Source organism: Kogia breviceps, chromosome 18, assembly GCF_026419965.1.
Source record: "Kogia breviceps isolate mKogBre1 chromosome 18, mKogBre1 haplotype 1, whole genome shotgun sequence".
Lineage (NCBI taxonomy): Eukaryota > Metazoa > Chordata > Mammalia > Artiodactyla > Physeteridae > Kogia > Kogia breviceps.
In genome coordinates this window covers 11,659,425-11,676,053 of record NC_081327.1, presented here as the reverse complement: position 1 = coordinate 11,676,053, position 16,629 = coordinate 11,659,425, and the positions used below count along the sequence as shown (strand labels likewise).

The following is a 16,629-nucleotide window of genomic DNA, read 5'->3' as shown; positions in this document are numbered from 1 at the left end:
AGAACCATATTGATCTAGCATGTGATCCATATGATCCAGCAATGTGATCCAGCAATTCCACTTCTGGGTATTTATCCAAATAAAACAAAAACATCAATTAGAAAGGATATCTGCACCCCTATGTTCACTGCAGCATTATTTACAATAGCTAAGATATAAAAGCAACCCAAGTACCCATCTATAGATGAATGGATAAATAAGATGTGAAATGTGTACATATATTATTACTCAACCATGAAAAAGAATGAAATCTTGCCATTTGTGACAACATGGATTGATCTAGAGGGTATTATGCTAAGTGAAATGAGTCAGAGAAAGGCAAATACCATATGATTTCACTTATATGTGGAATCTAAAAATAAAACAAATGAAAAAACATAATAAAACAGAAACAGAGTCCTCAATACAGAGAACAAACAGGTCGTTGCCAGAGAGGAAGGGGGTGGGGAGGAGGAATGAAATAGGTGATGGAGATTAATAGGTACAAAATTCCAGGTGCAAAATGAATGAGTCTCTGGTATGAAATGTACGGTGTGGAGAACATAGTCAACAACTATGTAATATCTTTGTATGGTGCATATCATAACTAGACTTATCATGGTGACCACTTTGAAATATACAGAAATACCAGATCACTATGTTGTGTAACAGGATCTGACATAGTGGTGTAGGTCAATTACACTTCTAAAACAAACTCACAGAAAAAAGAGATCAGATTTGTGGTTACCAGAGGCGGGCGGGTGGAGGGAGGAAAAATTGGATGAAAGCAGTCAAAAGGTACAAACTTCCAGTTATAAGCACTAGGGATATAATGTACAACATGATAAAGATAATTAACACTTATATACGAAAGTTGTTAAGACAATAATTCCTAAGACTTCTCGTCACAAGAAAACAAAAGTTTATATTGGGTAGGCTGTTTGCAAATTCTACTTCCTTAATGACCTCCAGGCTTTATTTTAGATCCCTTTTACATAAATGACTCCTTTTTGTTGTTCATAATCCACCTTTCCCACTTTTGATCAATATCTTTCCTTAGAAAGCATCGATGATCAATTATCTTATGTTTTTAGCAGTCATTTGTTGGTATCATTAAATAAGAGCCCCTCAGCACTGGTTAGGCTAATTCCTGGTGTGTCACATACCATGGAGGAGGGAAAGGAAATAAGAATCATGATTGTAAAGGCCCAGCTACATTCAAACAACAAAACGGCTTTCAGAAAGTAGAATTTAGGCATTGTCCACACCTGAAATAATGATGGAGTCAGTCCACTCTTCATTGGTGGAATGGATTGCAGGATGTGTCTGGTTGAGTAATCCAAGCCTCTGAGCAACTGTAAGCTTAATATCCTAAGTAGCTGAGCAACAGGGAGAAATACAGAGGATAAAGAGTTTTAAAACAAGAAAGAGAGAACATTTTAAAACTGATTACACACGTAGTTGTAACCTGGATTGCAGTAAGGCACTGAGTCCGGAGGGGAGCCAGCTGAGGAAGAATTCTAGACTTAAGGGTGGAAACCTCATTTTCAGTTTGTAATGTCTCTGATGATGTCATCAGATGTTTAGGTAAACTTTCAGAGTGTCTCATATAGCAACAGACACAAAAATTTGTTTATACATGAGCTATTGTGGTGAAGTTCATGCTCTGAAGCATTATTAAGTTGTCCAATTTTAGCCATTGGCTTTAGTCCAATGGCTTTGGGAAAAGGGAAGTTTTAGTTCTCAATGATTCCAAGTCAAAAGGATGGGAGAAAAACTGAAACTGTTAGTTTAGAGATTAATAGGCAGATATTTGAGGAAAACAGAAGAATTCTGGATCCAGTCCAGTTTACAGGAAAATACCAAAACCTCAAAGACAACAGCACTAGAACCTATTATACACACAATAAAACCAAAGTTGGTTCCTTGAAAAGACCAACAAAATTTACAAACCTTTAGCTAGATATATTTTTTTCTTTTTTGTGGTACGCGGGCCTCTCACTGCTGTGGCTTCTCCCTTTGCGGAGCACAGGCTCCGGACGCGCAGGCTCAGCGGCCATGGCTCACGGGCCCAGCCGCTCCGCGGCATGTGGGATCTTCCCGGACCGGGGCACGAACCCGTGTCCCTTGCATCGGCAGGAGGACTCTCAACCACTGCGCCACCAGGGAATCCCATCCACCCGGTTGCTGTTCTTAAACCTTAGCCAAGTCACCCGGAGGACTTGTTAAAAGGCAGAGTGTTGGGGCTTCGCTGGTGGCGCAGTGGTTGGGAGTCCACCTGCCGATGCGGCCTGGAGTTTTGCAACTCCCACCGGTTCCCAGCTGTGACTGCTGCTGCTGGTCTGGGGACCACACTCGGAGGACTGCAGCTCTAAGACAGGAGAGAAGTAGCAGCTGCAGGAAGCAGGGACCGCACCGAGAGCTGGGGGAACACAGATGCAAAAGAAGGGGCACTAGCCAGCTGGCGCTGATGTTTCTGATGAAACTGGCCTTGCAAGCGTTAGAAAACCACAGATTGGATCCAGCAGCTGCCGCAGGAAGACAGTGCTGCTTCTGCCACCACCCTCAGAGTGAAGAAGTGTTGCTGGGTAACACTCACAAGAACAGGAGGCAAGTCAGTCCCTTCTTCCTAACGTGACCAAGCACGCTGGCGAGAGCTTCCCAGGAAGCAGAACTTTCAGTGCTAACACTGGAGACGTCCTGGGAAAACCAGGATGAGTTCATCACCCTATTCTGCAATCTCCTAGGAAACCCCATTGCCAGGGTCTAAAACAGAACCACCTGGTAAAGCAGAAATGTGGTTCCCCAGCTCAGCACCACAAAGCACAACGTAGGAGGGTGGGTTGGGAGCTCAGAGACAATAAGTTCATAATCGACACTGACCGCACACGATCTTCCTGGTCCTCTGCAATCCATCCTCAGGGGTGCCGTCAAGAGAAACTTTATAAATCACTAGAGATCATTTCAGACTCTTGCCAAACTTTTTTCAATAGCTGCCTGTGATATTGTGATTTATATTAAGAAAGATAGGGCTTCCCTGGTGGCGCAGTGGTTGAGAATCCGCCTGCCGGTGCAGGGGACAGGGGTTCGTGCCCCGGTCCGGGAAGATCCCACGTGCCGTGGAACGGCTGGGCCCATGAGCCATGGCCGCTGAGCCTGCGCGTCCGGAGCCTGTGCTCCACAACGGGAGAGGCCACAGCAGTGAGGCCCGCGTACCACACACACACAAAAAAGATATATTTGGTCTTTGTCCCCTTTCCTGACACAGAGTCCCTAAAACCCTTGGATTTCCTAAGTGATAAAAGCGATAAAAGTGAGTGTCTTATTCTTCACGAGCCCCTTTCAACCACACCCGAGTTTCTGGTAATGAAGTGGCTGTTGGAAAGCCAAGGATGAGGGCTGGTTGCCAGGGAACCTATCCTGTGATTAGAGGGTCGGAACTCAGCCTCCCACCCCCCTCACCTCCAGGGCGGGGAGAGAGGTTGGACGTTGATCACCAAAGGCCAATGATTTAAGCAATTATGCCTATGTAACGAAGCCTCCATAAAAAACTCTAAGAGGTTCCTAGAGCTTTCGGGTTGGTGAACATGTGGAGATGCTGGGAGGGTGGCACCGCGCCTGCAGACGGTATGGATGCTGCTCTGCAACCGTGTCCCATACTTTGCCCTGTGCATCTCTTCCATTCAACCATTCCAGAGTTGCATCCTTTTTTTTTTTTTTTTTTTTTTGCGGTACACGGGCCTCTCACTGTTGTGGACTCTCCCGTTGCGGAGTCCGGACGCACAGGCTCAGCGGCCATGGCTCACGGGCCCAGCCGCTCCGCGGCATGTGGGATCCTCCCGGACCGGGGCACGAACCCGTGTCCCCTGCATCGGCAGGCGGACTCTCAACCACTGCGCCACCAGGGAAGCCCGGAGTTGCATCCTTTTTACAATACAAGTCAGTAAACTGTTTTCCTGAGTTCTGTGAGCTGTTCTAACAAATTATCAAACCCGAGGAGGGAGTGATGGGAACCCCCGATTTGTAGCCAAGTGGGACAGAGGTTGCAGGTAACCTGAAGACTCACTGCTTGCAATAGGTATCTGAGTTGGGGATTAGGCTTGTGGGACTGAACCCTTAACCTGGGTGGGATCTCAAGCTAACTCCAGGTATGTGGTGTCAGAATTTAATTGAATTCTTAGACATGCAGTTGGTGTCCCCAGAGAATTGGAGAATTTCTTGGTGTGGGAAAAACCTCCATACGTTTGGCGACTGGTACTGAGAGCTGAGTGGTGACTAGAGGAGGAAACAGCGTTTTTCCTTTTCACTGCCTGCCAGCCAATCAGGGTGAAATTCCAACTTTATTTTTAAATTTAATTATTTACTTATTTATTATTTTTGGCTGCATTGGGTCTCCATTGCTGTGCATGGGCTTTCTCGAGTTGTGGAGAGTGGGGGTTACTCTTCGTTGCCGTGCGCAGGCTTCTCTTGTTGTGGAGCACGGGCTCTAGGTGCCGGCTTCAGTTGTTGTGGCACGTGGGCTTCAATAGTTGTGGCATGAGGGCTCTAGAGCTCAGGCTCAGTAGTTGTGGCGCACGGGCTTAGCTGCTCTGCAACATGTGGGATCTTCCCGGACCAGGGCTCAAACCCATGTCCCCTGCATTGGCAGGTGGATTCTTAACCACTGCGCCACCAGGGAAGTCCCCCAACTTTTTAATGCAGCATAAAAGGCTCTTCAAGGTTATCTTCAGCACAGTCTCATCTCCTTTTCTGAACTCTATGTTCCAGAAATACAGAAATTTTTGAGTTTCCTAAAGCAAATCGTGTTCTCAAGTCGCTATGCTTTGAATATACTATTGCCTCATCTGTTGAAAAGCACATAAATTCCTTTTTCAGAGGAAAACAGAAGATCAGAATATGTGCTTCTCCTTTAAGAATGGAAGTTAGTTTTCAATCCATAAAGTGTTAGCTGGATTTGAAGGCCAAAGACAATCTCAAAGCAAATGAGTTTTTTGAATTCCACAGTAGTTAACTGTTCTCAAGTTTTTAACACCCAAGGAGAAAAAAGATAAGAACACTCCCAGTGCTAATGAAACGTGCTAGTTTTTTTGTCCTGTTAAAGATATTTATACTTGAAATTTTTTTAAGGCTTGAAATATTTTTAGATGAAGTCCATAAATGAAAAGCACTGGTTGCTTTAAAAATTAGAGATGGTTTATAAAGTCATAAAAATTAGAGTCGGTTATAAAGTCATATAAAGATGATTAAAAAAGAAGATTTAGTAATAATTTACAAAGCTTGTTCTTAAATTCAAAGGCTGTTAAGATCCTTATGTGGTTATGTGGTTAAGAGAGAGATTTTGCTTCTTTTCTGTTTCTACTGCAATACTTTTTTTTTTTTAATTAAGTGATTTATGACCAGTCTTGTTTGGTTCTTCTCCAGCATAAATTCCCCCGTGAAAAAGGACTTCCAAGGCAAACACTGAGCTGTTTATAGGATCCCACTGGATTCAATATCTTCCTCCAGTGAGTTGGATTATAACTATTTGCATGACCATCTTTCCCCTACACTGATCCTCCTTTTAGCCAGTAACTGTGGGTTTTGGTCTTCAGACTCCATATTGGTAGCACAATGTCTTTCGTAGGGTGGACACCTGTGAGTGAATGTAACAGTACTTTTGATAAAACCGAGTTCCCATACAGCCCAATGCATATGATCCTTATTTAACCTTGGGCAAGCTTGACTTGAGCAATGGTTGACTTGGGCAATGGTCGCCTGACTCTCTGGTAACTCGCGGACAGAAGGCGGAGTGCAGGGGGCAGGAGGGAGCACCCTGAAGTCAGACTGATCTACTTGGCAGTTGCCTGTTCCGTGCACGTGGGCAAGTGATTGAACTGCCCAGGGCCTGCCTGCCTTTCCTATAGAATAGTGGTGGTAACGATGGATCCCACCTCCTCCGTCGCAGTGAGGATTAAATGGGGTGATGCATGTTAGGTCCAGAGCACAGTGCTTGACACTTTAGACAGAGTGTAAATATTCACTGTTGGAGTTATTTTCTTTGAAACGCAGTCAGTGGTACTCACTTCATAGTGTTTTGTTTTAAGGACTAAATGGAGTGACGTGGTCAGTGAGTGACAGTGATCTGACATATAGCAGGCACTCCTGCTTGTCTCCTTTACTTGTTCTGGGGCAGTTCTGTCTCCCCAAAATGCACCCAGCTGAGTGGCTAGCTCTGCTACTTCTTGTGTATCATCCAGGGGGAGAAAAAGTTCTTCTCCAAAAGAAGGAACACTGGCTTATGCCAGAACTAATGGAGTGGAGTTGAAGGGCAGCATTAAAGACTGGTGAGAGATGAGGTAGGTGTTAGTTGGCTGGGGCTGCATAACAGAATAGCATAGACTGGGTGGCTTAACAACAGAAATTTATTTTCTCACAGTTCTGGAGGTTGGAAGTCCAGTATCAAGGTGCCAGAAGGGTTGGTTTCTCTTGAGGCCTCTCTCCTTGGCTTGCAGACAGCCACCTTCTCACTGTGTCCTCACGTGGCCTTTTCTCTTCGTGCACATGCCTTTGATGTCTCTTCCTCTTCCAATAGGGACACCAGTCCTTTTGGATTAGGGCCCCAGCCTTATGACCTCATTCAACCTTAATTACCTCCCTAAAAACCCTATCTCCAAACTCAGCCACACTTGGGGGTCAGGGCTTCAATGTACAGATTTGAGGGGGGGGCGCATTATTCAGTCCAGAACAATGTGATAAGGCTGGAGATGAGTAGGGACCAGAACCAGATCACAAAGGGCTGGCTTGGGGGCTTTCTTCTTCACTCACCCACCCCTGGAGGTCTCCTGGGAAATGGCTCCATGGAGAGTCCCTTTCTGTCCTTTACCTTCCAGACAGGACTAAGCACAGCTCAACGGTGCATTTTTCAAGGTTGCCTGGGATTAGGGAGTTCCCTGATGGCCTAGTGGTTAGGATTCTGGGCTTCCAATACTGTGGCCTGGGTTCAGTCCCTGGTCAGGGAACTGAGATCCTGTAAACTGCGTGGCACAGCCAACAAATAAATAAAAAAGGGTTGCCTGGGTAAGAGCGGACCCAGTGGGAATCACTAGAGTGAAGGTGCCTGGAGAGCAAGCACACCTGGGAGGGATTATGCAAATTAGATGCACAGGATTCCCCCCTCCCCCCACTCCCCCCCAGTTAGGCTTCCTTTTTTTTTTTTTTTGGCTGCGTTGGGTCTTCGTTGCTGCACGTGGGCTTTCTCTAGTTGCACAGAGAGGGGGTTACTCTTTGTTGCGGCATGTGGGCTTCTCACTGCGGTGGCTTCTCTTGCTGCAGAGCACTGGCTCTAGGCACGCGGGCTTCAGTGGTTGCAGTGCACGGGCTCTAGGGCGAGCGGGCTTCGGTAGTTGTGGCTCGCAGGCTCAGTAGTTGTGGCACATGGGCTTAGTTGCTCCACGGCACATGGCATCTTCCCGGACCAGGGCTCAAACCCATGTCCCCTGCACTGGCAGGCAGATTCCTAACCACTGTACCACCAGGGAAGTACCAGGCTTCCTTCTTTGAGTCAGTGGCCCAGGGCTTTTGAAAAAGAGCCTAAACCTGAACAGGGCAGTCCATTAATTCCTGCATTCCACAAATCTGAGTGCCCACTGCTCCAGGGACTGTTCTAGGCCCTGGAGCTCTTGCAGAGTTTAGGTTCTAGGCCTGCACCATCCAGTATAATATTCTCAATATTAAGCACTTGGAATGTGGCTAGTCTGAGCTGAGATGTCCTGAAGTATAAAATACACACCAGATTTCAAAGACAATATAAAATATCTCATTAATAATTTTTCTATTAAATGCATGCTAAAATCATATGTCCAATACATTGTATTAAATAGATGTTATTAAAATTAATTCCATCTATTTCTTTTTAACCTTTTTTTTAAAAACAGGATTCCTGGAAATGTGACATGATATATGTGACTTGCATTTGTGGCGAACGTTCTATTTCTCTTGGACTGTGCTATTCTAGAGGCTCCACCTGGAGACTCTGATCAAGTTCCTTCTAGTGGACATAATCCGAGGGGACCTTAACTTGGACCACCATTCTTAAGGATTAGGCAATTTGGAGCAAATGCCTCTAGCTGATGATATCTGTTTTAAAGTAAGCCGTGAGGACAGGGGGAGAAAAATGGGAAAAGAGGGGAAAGAAATGAGATCAGCAACAGCTGGAGAGACCAGAGAGGGACAAAGAGTGCTCTGAGGCCTGAGAGCACATTTCCAACTTGCTCTCTGTAGTAGGCAGAAAAATGACCCTCCACAGATGTCCATGTCCTAAAGCCTGGAACCTGTCCATATGTTATCTTACATGGCAAAAGGGAGATGCTGCAAATATGATTAAGCTAAGGATTTTGAGATGGGGAGAGGGTTCCAGATTATCCAGGTAGGCCCAATGTAATCACAAGGGTCCTTATAAGTGAAAGAGGGAGGCAGGAGAGTCAGAGAAGATGTGAGGATGGAAGCAGAGTTCGGAGTGATGTCACGCTGGCTCTGAAGATGAAGGAAGGGGCCACGAGCCAAGGAATGCAGGTGGTCTCTAGAAGCTGGAAAAGGCAAGGAAATGGGTTCTCCCCTCAAGCCTCCAAGAGGAATGCAGCCCTATGACACTTTGATTTTAGCCCAGTGAGAGTGATTTTAGACTTCTAACCTCCAGAATTGTAAGACAGTAAATCTGTGTTCTTGTAAGCCACTAAGTTTGTGGTAATTTGTTACAGGAGCTGTAGGAAACAAATCCACTCCCTTGCCTGCTGGATCTTTCTTTTTCCTTTCTTTCTTTCTTCCTTTCTTCCTCTTTCTCTCTCTTTCTTTCTTTCCTCCTTCCATCCTTTCTTTCTTTTTCTTTCTTTCTCTCTCTCTCTCCCTCTCTCTCTCTTTCTTTCTCTCCCTCTCTTTTTTTTCCTGGATATTTCTTTGAGTCACATTCCTTACCAGCTGAGAGAGCCACTTCCTTCTAAGGCGTAGTGGGGAAAGCCCTGACTGGGTCTTCAGTATACCCTGTGGGTCTCTGGACAAATCTCTTTTCCTCTGTTGAGGAACAAAGAGGTTGGGAAAACTGTATGGAGTTCTAGTGGAGAGGGCTGGCATATTTGTCTGCACTGGGCACCAGCATAGATGACTTTCTAAAATTAGGACAGAACAAGTACCAAAGAATTGGATAGCTGTTCAACACGCTGAGTCCTTTAAATGAGATAAAGCATCTCATTTAATTCTGAGAAGAGCCCTATGACTTAGATAACTATGAGTATCCCATTTTAAAGCTAAGGAAACCGAGGTCAGAGAGGTTAGGTAATTTGCCCACAGTGACTAAGGCAGAAAAATATGAGCCAAGAGTCAAACCTAGGTTTACAGACTGCTGAGAACCACCCTTCTTACTGATGGGAGAGACCATGACGAACAGGATGGATCCATAAGTTTTATTCATTCGTTCACTCATCTCACAGGTAGCTGGGCCCCTGGGCTTAGAATTCAGGGTACAGTGATACACAACTCGGGCCAGGCTCTTACAGCATGGAAGTCACATTCTATCAGAAGGACACCAACAACTCAGAAGTGAGCTGATTGTGATGAGAATGACAAGGAACATTAACAGACCGAGGTGAGAGGGAGGGGATGGGCCTAGGAGGCTACCTTTTGAAGCAATATGTGGTTCTGAACTTGAGAGCCCACTACCCTCCAAGGGGTGTCATGACAAAATTCACCATGTTTCCTCTCTTTGGTTTCCCTTGGTAATCCCCCCAAAGACACGCTTGTCTCGTCATCTCAGGTTCTCTCATCTCCATCATCCTCTGTGTTGTCTTTTGCTCTACCCACTCCCGCCTCACTCCATCCCTCCCAAACCCTTCCACTGCAACCCCTGTAAACCTTTCCCTCAATGCTCCCTCCAACTCTCCCCTTGACGAAAACAGGACCATTCTCCAAAGACAATCCCACAATCCTAACTGAAGGCTCTTCATCCCCCCCACTTGCCAAACACCTCAAGGTCTGGAGGAGGAGAGAAGTACTCAGGATATGCTGCAGAAACAAATGAACCCAAATCCCAGTGACTCACGTAAAGGTGGAGACTGACTCTTGTGCCATGTCCAACATGGGTGGGCTGGGCTCTGCTCCGCTTCTTCCTTCGTTAACCTGGGCTGGTGGGGCAGCCTCCGAAACACTGCCACCCTCCTGGCGGAGGGAAAAGACACGTGGACAGCCGTGAGCTGGCTCTTGAAGCTTCAGCTTGGAAGAGATCTACATCACTGTGTTCACATTTCATTGGCTAAAGCGAGTCACGTGGCCAAGCTTGATAGCAAGTGGGTACATTTCAGGAGAGACAGCAAACACCGTGGACAGTAATACACCCTGCCATCCCTTGGCATCCCAAGGCTGCGTCCAGATATTATTATTCCTTCTCCCTACTCTTAAAAAAAAAAAAAAAAAAAAAGATCCGTTTTCCCCTTAACAGACCTCTTAGAGTAACAGCTAGACCTCTTCTCTCCTCTCTCTTCTCTCCTAGCTCTTCTGTCTCCCTAGAAACCTGAGTCACACTTACCTCCTCCTGTTCCCTCTCTCCATATCAGATCCTTCCACGTGCCAGAGGTTCAAAATCTGTCACTTCTCTCGGTCCCCACGGAAGCTACCTTCCTCCAAGCCATCATCGTCTCTCTCCTGTACTGCTACCACAGCAACCTTCCAAATCTTGCTCTACAATCCATTCGTGATCTCGTGGTCACTTCCCTGCTTAACCCTTCTGTGGTTCCCCGTTGCCCCGCAGGGAGAGTCTAAAATCCTTACCCTTTTCCCTTTCGCAGATCGCTCTACCCAGCAGGCCTCTGCTTGCTGCCTCCGCCGGGGCCACCATCCCCGACACTCCACAGTCCAGCCACATGGGGCTGCGTCAGTGGCATGAATTGATACTTTAATTACTTTAGGGCTTTCACAACCCAGTTCTCTTGAACCTGAAACTCTCTGCCTTCCACCCCCCCATATTTCAGGTCTCAGCTTCCCCACTGAGGCCTTCAGGTCTAGTTGGTTCTTTCTGTGTCTGTGCCCCCGCAGCACCCCTACTGCCCCTTCTGAGACACTCACTCTTTTTTTTTTTTAAATGATATTGTAGATGTATTTAATGTTTTTTTCTTCAATTTTTTCTTATTGAAGTATAGTTGCTTTTCAGTGTTGGGCCAATCTCTGCTGTACAGCAAAGTGACTCAGTTATACACTTATATACATTCTTTTTTATATTCTTTTCCATTATGGTTTATCACAGGATAGTGAATCGAGTTCCCTGTGCTATACAGTAGGACCTTGTTGTTTAACCATTCTAAAGGTAATAGTTTGCATCTACCAACCCCAAACTCCCAGTCCCTCCCTCTCCTTCCCCCCCATGCCCCTTGGCAACCACAAGACTTTTCTCTATGTCTATGAGTCTGCTTCTGTTCTGGATCAATAGATAGGTTCATTTGTGCCATATTTTAGATTCCACATAGAAGTGATATCGTATGGTATTCGTCTTTCTCTTTCTGACATACTTCACTTAGTATGACGATCTCTAGTTGCATTGCATCCAGGTTGCTGCAAATGCCATTATTCCGTTCTTTTTTATGGCTGAGTAATATTCCATTGTAGATATGTACCACATCTTCTTTATCCATTCACCTGTTGATGGACGTTATATTTGTGTCAGAGAATGTTTTGCCTATGCTCTCTTCTGGGAGTTTTATGGTGTCATGTCTTATGTTTAAGTCTTTAAGCCATTTTGTGAAACATTCACTCTTGCAAGAGCTTGCTCTCCCAGATTTGGAGCTGTGTGAAGGCAGAGACTGTCTCCTCGGCTGCTATATGCCCAATACATTGACTGTGCTCAGGAAATATTTTTCCAGTGAGAGAATGAATTTGTCATACATGAAGTCTCGGGGAGGGAATTAATAAAGGTGAATAGATGCAATTATTTATGATTGAATGAGCCTCTCGAGTCAATCAAGAGAGGCAAAAGAGGGCTGGGAATACTTGCGCCACCTCTGAATCACTTAGTCCTAAACTCACCGGACATCATGCCCTTCCTGCATTTCCCCCTGTGTTGCTAGACCTCATAAAATGCCTTCCTCACCCACACTTATTCAGAGAATCTGGTTTCGGGCCTGAGAGAGTGCTTCTGTCCCTCTCCCCCTCCCTAACTCCTGCTGTTCTCACCTCTCCCTCAGCACATCCCACAGGTCCTCTACACCAAGTCAGCTGGAAAGGCTGGAGCATCACCAAGATGTTGCCTGTCCTCAGATTCATTCCTGAGAACAAGGGCCCTGAAAAAAGAAACGCAATACATGAGTGAGATACATCCTAGGCCTGGGCTTGTTAAGTCTGTCTGCTGAACCAGGCTGTGCAATGGGTGTGATGGGGACAGCTTTGGAAAGGCCCCAGTGTCAAACCATAGTTCCTCCTTCTATGCTACTAAGATGCTGTCTGAAATTATAGCGTCGGAGACAGTATTAGTCTGCTGGGGCTGCCATAACAAAGTACCACGGACTGGGTGGCTTAAACAACAACAGAAATTTATTTCTCACAGTTCTGGAGACCAGATGCCCAAGATCAAAGTGTGGGCAGATTTGGCTTCTTCTGAGGCCTCTCTCCTTGGCTTGCAGAGGACTGCCTTCTTTCCCCTGTGCACACACATCCCTGGTGTCTCTTTGGGTTTTTTTGTTTCGTTTCATTAAATATTTTATTTATTTATTTATTTATTTATTTGGCTGTGCCTGATCTTAGTTGTTGCACGTGGGATCTTCTAGTTGCTGCATGCAGAATCTTCAGTTGCGGCACGTAGGGTCTTTAGTTGTGGCATGCAAACTCTTAGTTGCAACATGTGGGATCTAGCTCCCTGACCAGGGATTGAACCCAGGCCCCCTGCATTGGGAGTGCAGAGTCTTAGCCACTGGACCACCAGGGAACTCTCTCTGGTGTCTCTTTGTGTGTTCAATTTTCCTCTTCTTATAAGGACACCAGTCACGATTAGATTAGGACCCCACCCTAATGGCCTCATTTCCATTTAACCTCTTGTTTTTTCAGTGTTTTAAGAGTTTTAAATTTAATTTTAAATGAAATACAATTATTCTCTCAACAAATTGGAAAATATTAAAACAACTGACATTATCTAGAGTGGGGAGAGAAATAAGAAAGTTTTATACGCTGCTGACATGACAGTAAATCATCACAACCTTTTAGGAAAGGCATTTCCTGTTAAAATTTTTTTAAAAGGGGGCGTAAAGCTGTGACAGAAGTTTTACCTTGAGGAATCCGTACTATAGGAACGAAGGGATTAGTAGCTAAGGATATGCTTCAGTAGCTAAAGATATGTTGCATATAACAGCACTAGAAGGCAATCACAACAAAACCAATCTGAATTGGAAACCATTTGAACGTCTGTTAACAGGGAAATGATTGACTAAATTATGGTATTTCCAAGTCTATGGCTCATTCATTCACTCACCATATATATTTTTCGAGGCAGGCATTGTTTTACCGTATGCCAGGCATTGTTCTAGATACTGGGGGTAAGGAAGTGAATAATACAGATTTGACCTCTTTATCATGAAGCTTAGTGTTCGTGTGTGTGTGTGTGTGTGTGTGTGTGTGTGTGTGTGTGTGTGTGTAGCAAGGGAGAGACAAAAATGATAAATGATAATAATAATAACAACAGCAACAATAAAACAAGTCAGTTAACCTTTAGAATAATTGCCTGTTTCCAGAGGCAGGTACCTTGGGTTTTTCACTGAAAAAATTACATCCAGATTTTTATTCTGCTTTGAAATCTTTGTGTCCTGATTAGTTGCTCCTGGTGTGTCCTCTCATTGTATTTGGGAAATTTTTAATAGCACTCATCCTACTTTATTTTTATGTTTTTTAAGTGAAACTTCAGACTTTATCTGGATTTCCCTAGTTTTTCCACCAATGTTCTTTTTCTTTTCCAGGATCCCAAGCAGGATGCCACATTGCATCTATTTTTATTTTTCCTAGCTTTATTGACATATAACAATTGTATAAGTTTAAGGTGTATGATGTAATGATTCGATACATGCATATTGTACAAAATGATTACCACAATTAGGTTCCTTAGCACCTCTATCACCTCACATAATTACCATTTTTTTGTTGTCCACTTAACCTCTTTAGAGGCCCTATCTCCAAATACAGTCATTTGGAGGTACTGAGGATTAGGGCTTCAACATATGACTTGGGGGGTAGGGGTGGGGGGAGACACAATTCAGCCCATAGGAGACATTCCTTAGTTGTAGGATATTAACAGTCCTTCAGTGTTCTCTGAATAAGAGAACTATCAGATTAATGACTAATTGAATTTGCTGTCCATGAAAGCTAGGGACAGGATATAATTAATTTTTAAATGAACAGGTACAGTTAACTGTATGTAAACTAGCTCTCTGATTCAACAGAGCAGGGGAGGCCTGGGGGCCCAGACACTTCCTCTTGGTTGGGCCACTCTTGAAGGAGAGACAGTGTGCCTTAAGTATATCCTTGCAGACCAAAACCAAGAAACATGAATCCAGAGAGGTAAAGAGAGCTCTAGACTCAGCACTTTTCCTGGGGTTAACTGCATAAAGCCTGGGTGTTAATGAACCATTTTCACAGGAGACAAGTCCTGGGACTTAAGCAGAGTGAGAGGAAAGATCAGAAACCTATATAAAAAAATTCTAGAACCTGAGGGCAAACCTTCAGTTGCTACTTTTTTAAAAAGCTCTCCATCTGAAAAAGATGGTGGGAATAGATGTTTGTCTCTGCCTTTATGATGAGTAAATCAAGAGAAAAAGATTTCCCCTGAGAATTCCTAACAGGAAGTCCATATTCCTGTGGGTTGAAAGCCTAAATTTGTACTACCTGTGTAACCTGAAAGACTTCCAGACAAAATTTTAGAGTGGTCCCAAGTTGGCTATTCCCACAGGTACACGGCATAAGCAAACACTAACTCTATCCAGGGAAATGCATTTTAAACCCAGGCTTTAAAGAATTTCCACAGATAAAATCCCAAGGAATATGAGTCCCACAAACCACACAAGCAGAAGCAATAAACCTCAGAACCATACTCAGAGTTGGTATAAATATTGAAATTATAAGGTACTGAATATAAAATAAACAAATGTTTAAAGAGATTGAAGAAGGCATTTAAAAAATACTGAAGGACAAACAGAGTATCAAGATTGGCAAGGAAGATTTTAACAAGAAAAACTAGAAATTACATATATGAAAAATTTTAAACCCAGTGGACATATTAAGTAGATTATATCACAGCTGAAAGGAGAAGAAACTAGAACACATATGTACTTGAAGAAATTACACAGCGACTTCCCTGGTGGTGCAGTGATTAAGAATCCACCTGCCAATGCAGGGGACATGGGTTCGAGCCCTGGTCCGGGAAGATCCCACATGCCGCAGAGCAACTAAGCCCATGCGCCACAACTACTGAGTCCGCATGCCACAGCTACTGAAGCCCATGCACCTAGAGCCCGTGCTCCGCAACAAGAAAAGCCACTGCAATGAGAAGCCCGTGCACCACAACGAAGAGTAGCCCCTGCTTGCCACAACTAGAGAAAGCCCTCATGCAGCAAAGAAGACCCAATGCAGCCAAAAATTAATTAATTAATTAATTTTAAAAAGAAAGAAATTACACAGAGCACAGCCCAGGGAGAAAAAAGGATGGACATTATAAACGATGGGTTGAGAAATATGGAACAGAGTGGGAAGGTCCAACATACATCTAATTCATGGTTTTAAATATTTATTTATTTATTTAGTTGCACTGGGTCTTAGTTGCGGGTCACCAGCTCCTAAGTTGCAGCTTGCGGGCTCCTTAGTTGTGGCATGTGAACTCTTAGTTGTGGCACGCATGTGGGATCTAGTTCCCTGACCAGGGATCGAATCCAGGCCCCCTGCATTGGGAGCGTAGAGTCTTAACAACGGTGCCACCAGGGAAGTCCCTAATTCATAATTTTAAAACAAAAAAGATAATAGAAGGAAGAGAAGCATATATGAAGAGATCATATCTGGGAATTTTTCAGAATTGATGAAAGATTCTTCCTCAAATTCAGGAAACCCAATGAATCCCAGGCAGAACATATTTTAAAACATCCATGCTAGATATATAGTAAACTTTAGCACACTAAAGAGAAAATCATTAGAAAAGCCAAAGCATTACTTTTTATTTTTCAGCAGCAATAATGGAAGCCAGAAGATAGTGGAATGAAACCCTCAAAGTGCTAAAATAAACTAACTGTCACACTAGAATTGTTTGTCCAGCAGAATGTCTTTCAAGAACAAAAATAAAATTATTGTTTAGACAAACCAAAAACTAGGAATTCATTCTCAAGACACCCTCTTCAAAAGAACTTCTAAGAGATATACTTCAGGAAGAATAAAACTAATCCTAGAATGAAGGTCTGAAATACAAGAAGGAATGATAAGAAAAGAAAAATTTTTTTAAAAGGTAAACATATCAAAACTCTATCAAAAGTACAGTAAAAATGTCAAATTTAGGTGTTTAAAAAAGAACTAAAATCTTGAAAAACTTATAAATGGAGAGGATTTTGTTGAATACACATGATGATATTTTTAGAGTAAACACTAAAAGAACAGAAAGTAAGTGTAAAACTT

General features: G+C 44.0%; 1 protein-coding gene across 1 annotated transcript in view; it reads right to left on the bottom strand.

Moving 5' to 3' along the window:
* Positions 1-5,962: 5,962 nt before the first annotated feature.
* Positions 5,963-16,629, bottom strand: part of LOC131745323 (uncharacterized) — a 22,007-nt gene continuing 11,340 nt past the window's right edge. The window contains exons 3-5 of the mRNA XM_067019661.1: positions 12,169-12,275; positions 10,049-10,164; positions 5,963-8,543 (exon numbers count right to left, since the gene is read on the bottom strand). Coding sequence (XP_066875762.1) covers positions 8,537-8,543; positions 10,049-10,164; positions 12,169-12,275 — 230 coding nt within the window. The 3' untranslated portion in view covers positions 5,963-8,536. The remainder of the gene's footprint in view (positions 8,544-10,048; positions 10,165-12,168; positions 12,276-16,629) is intronic.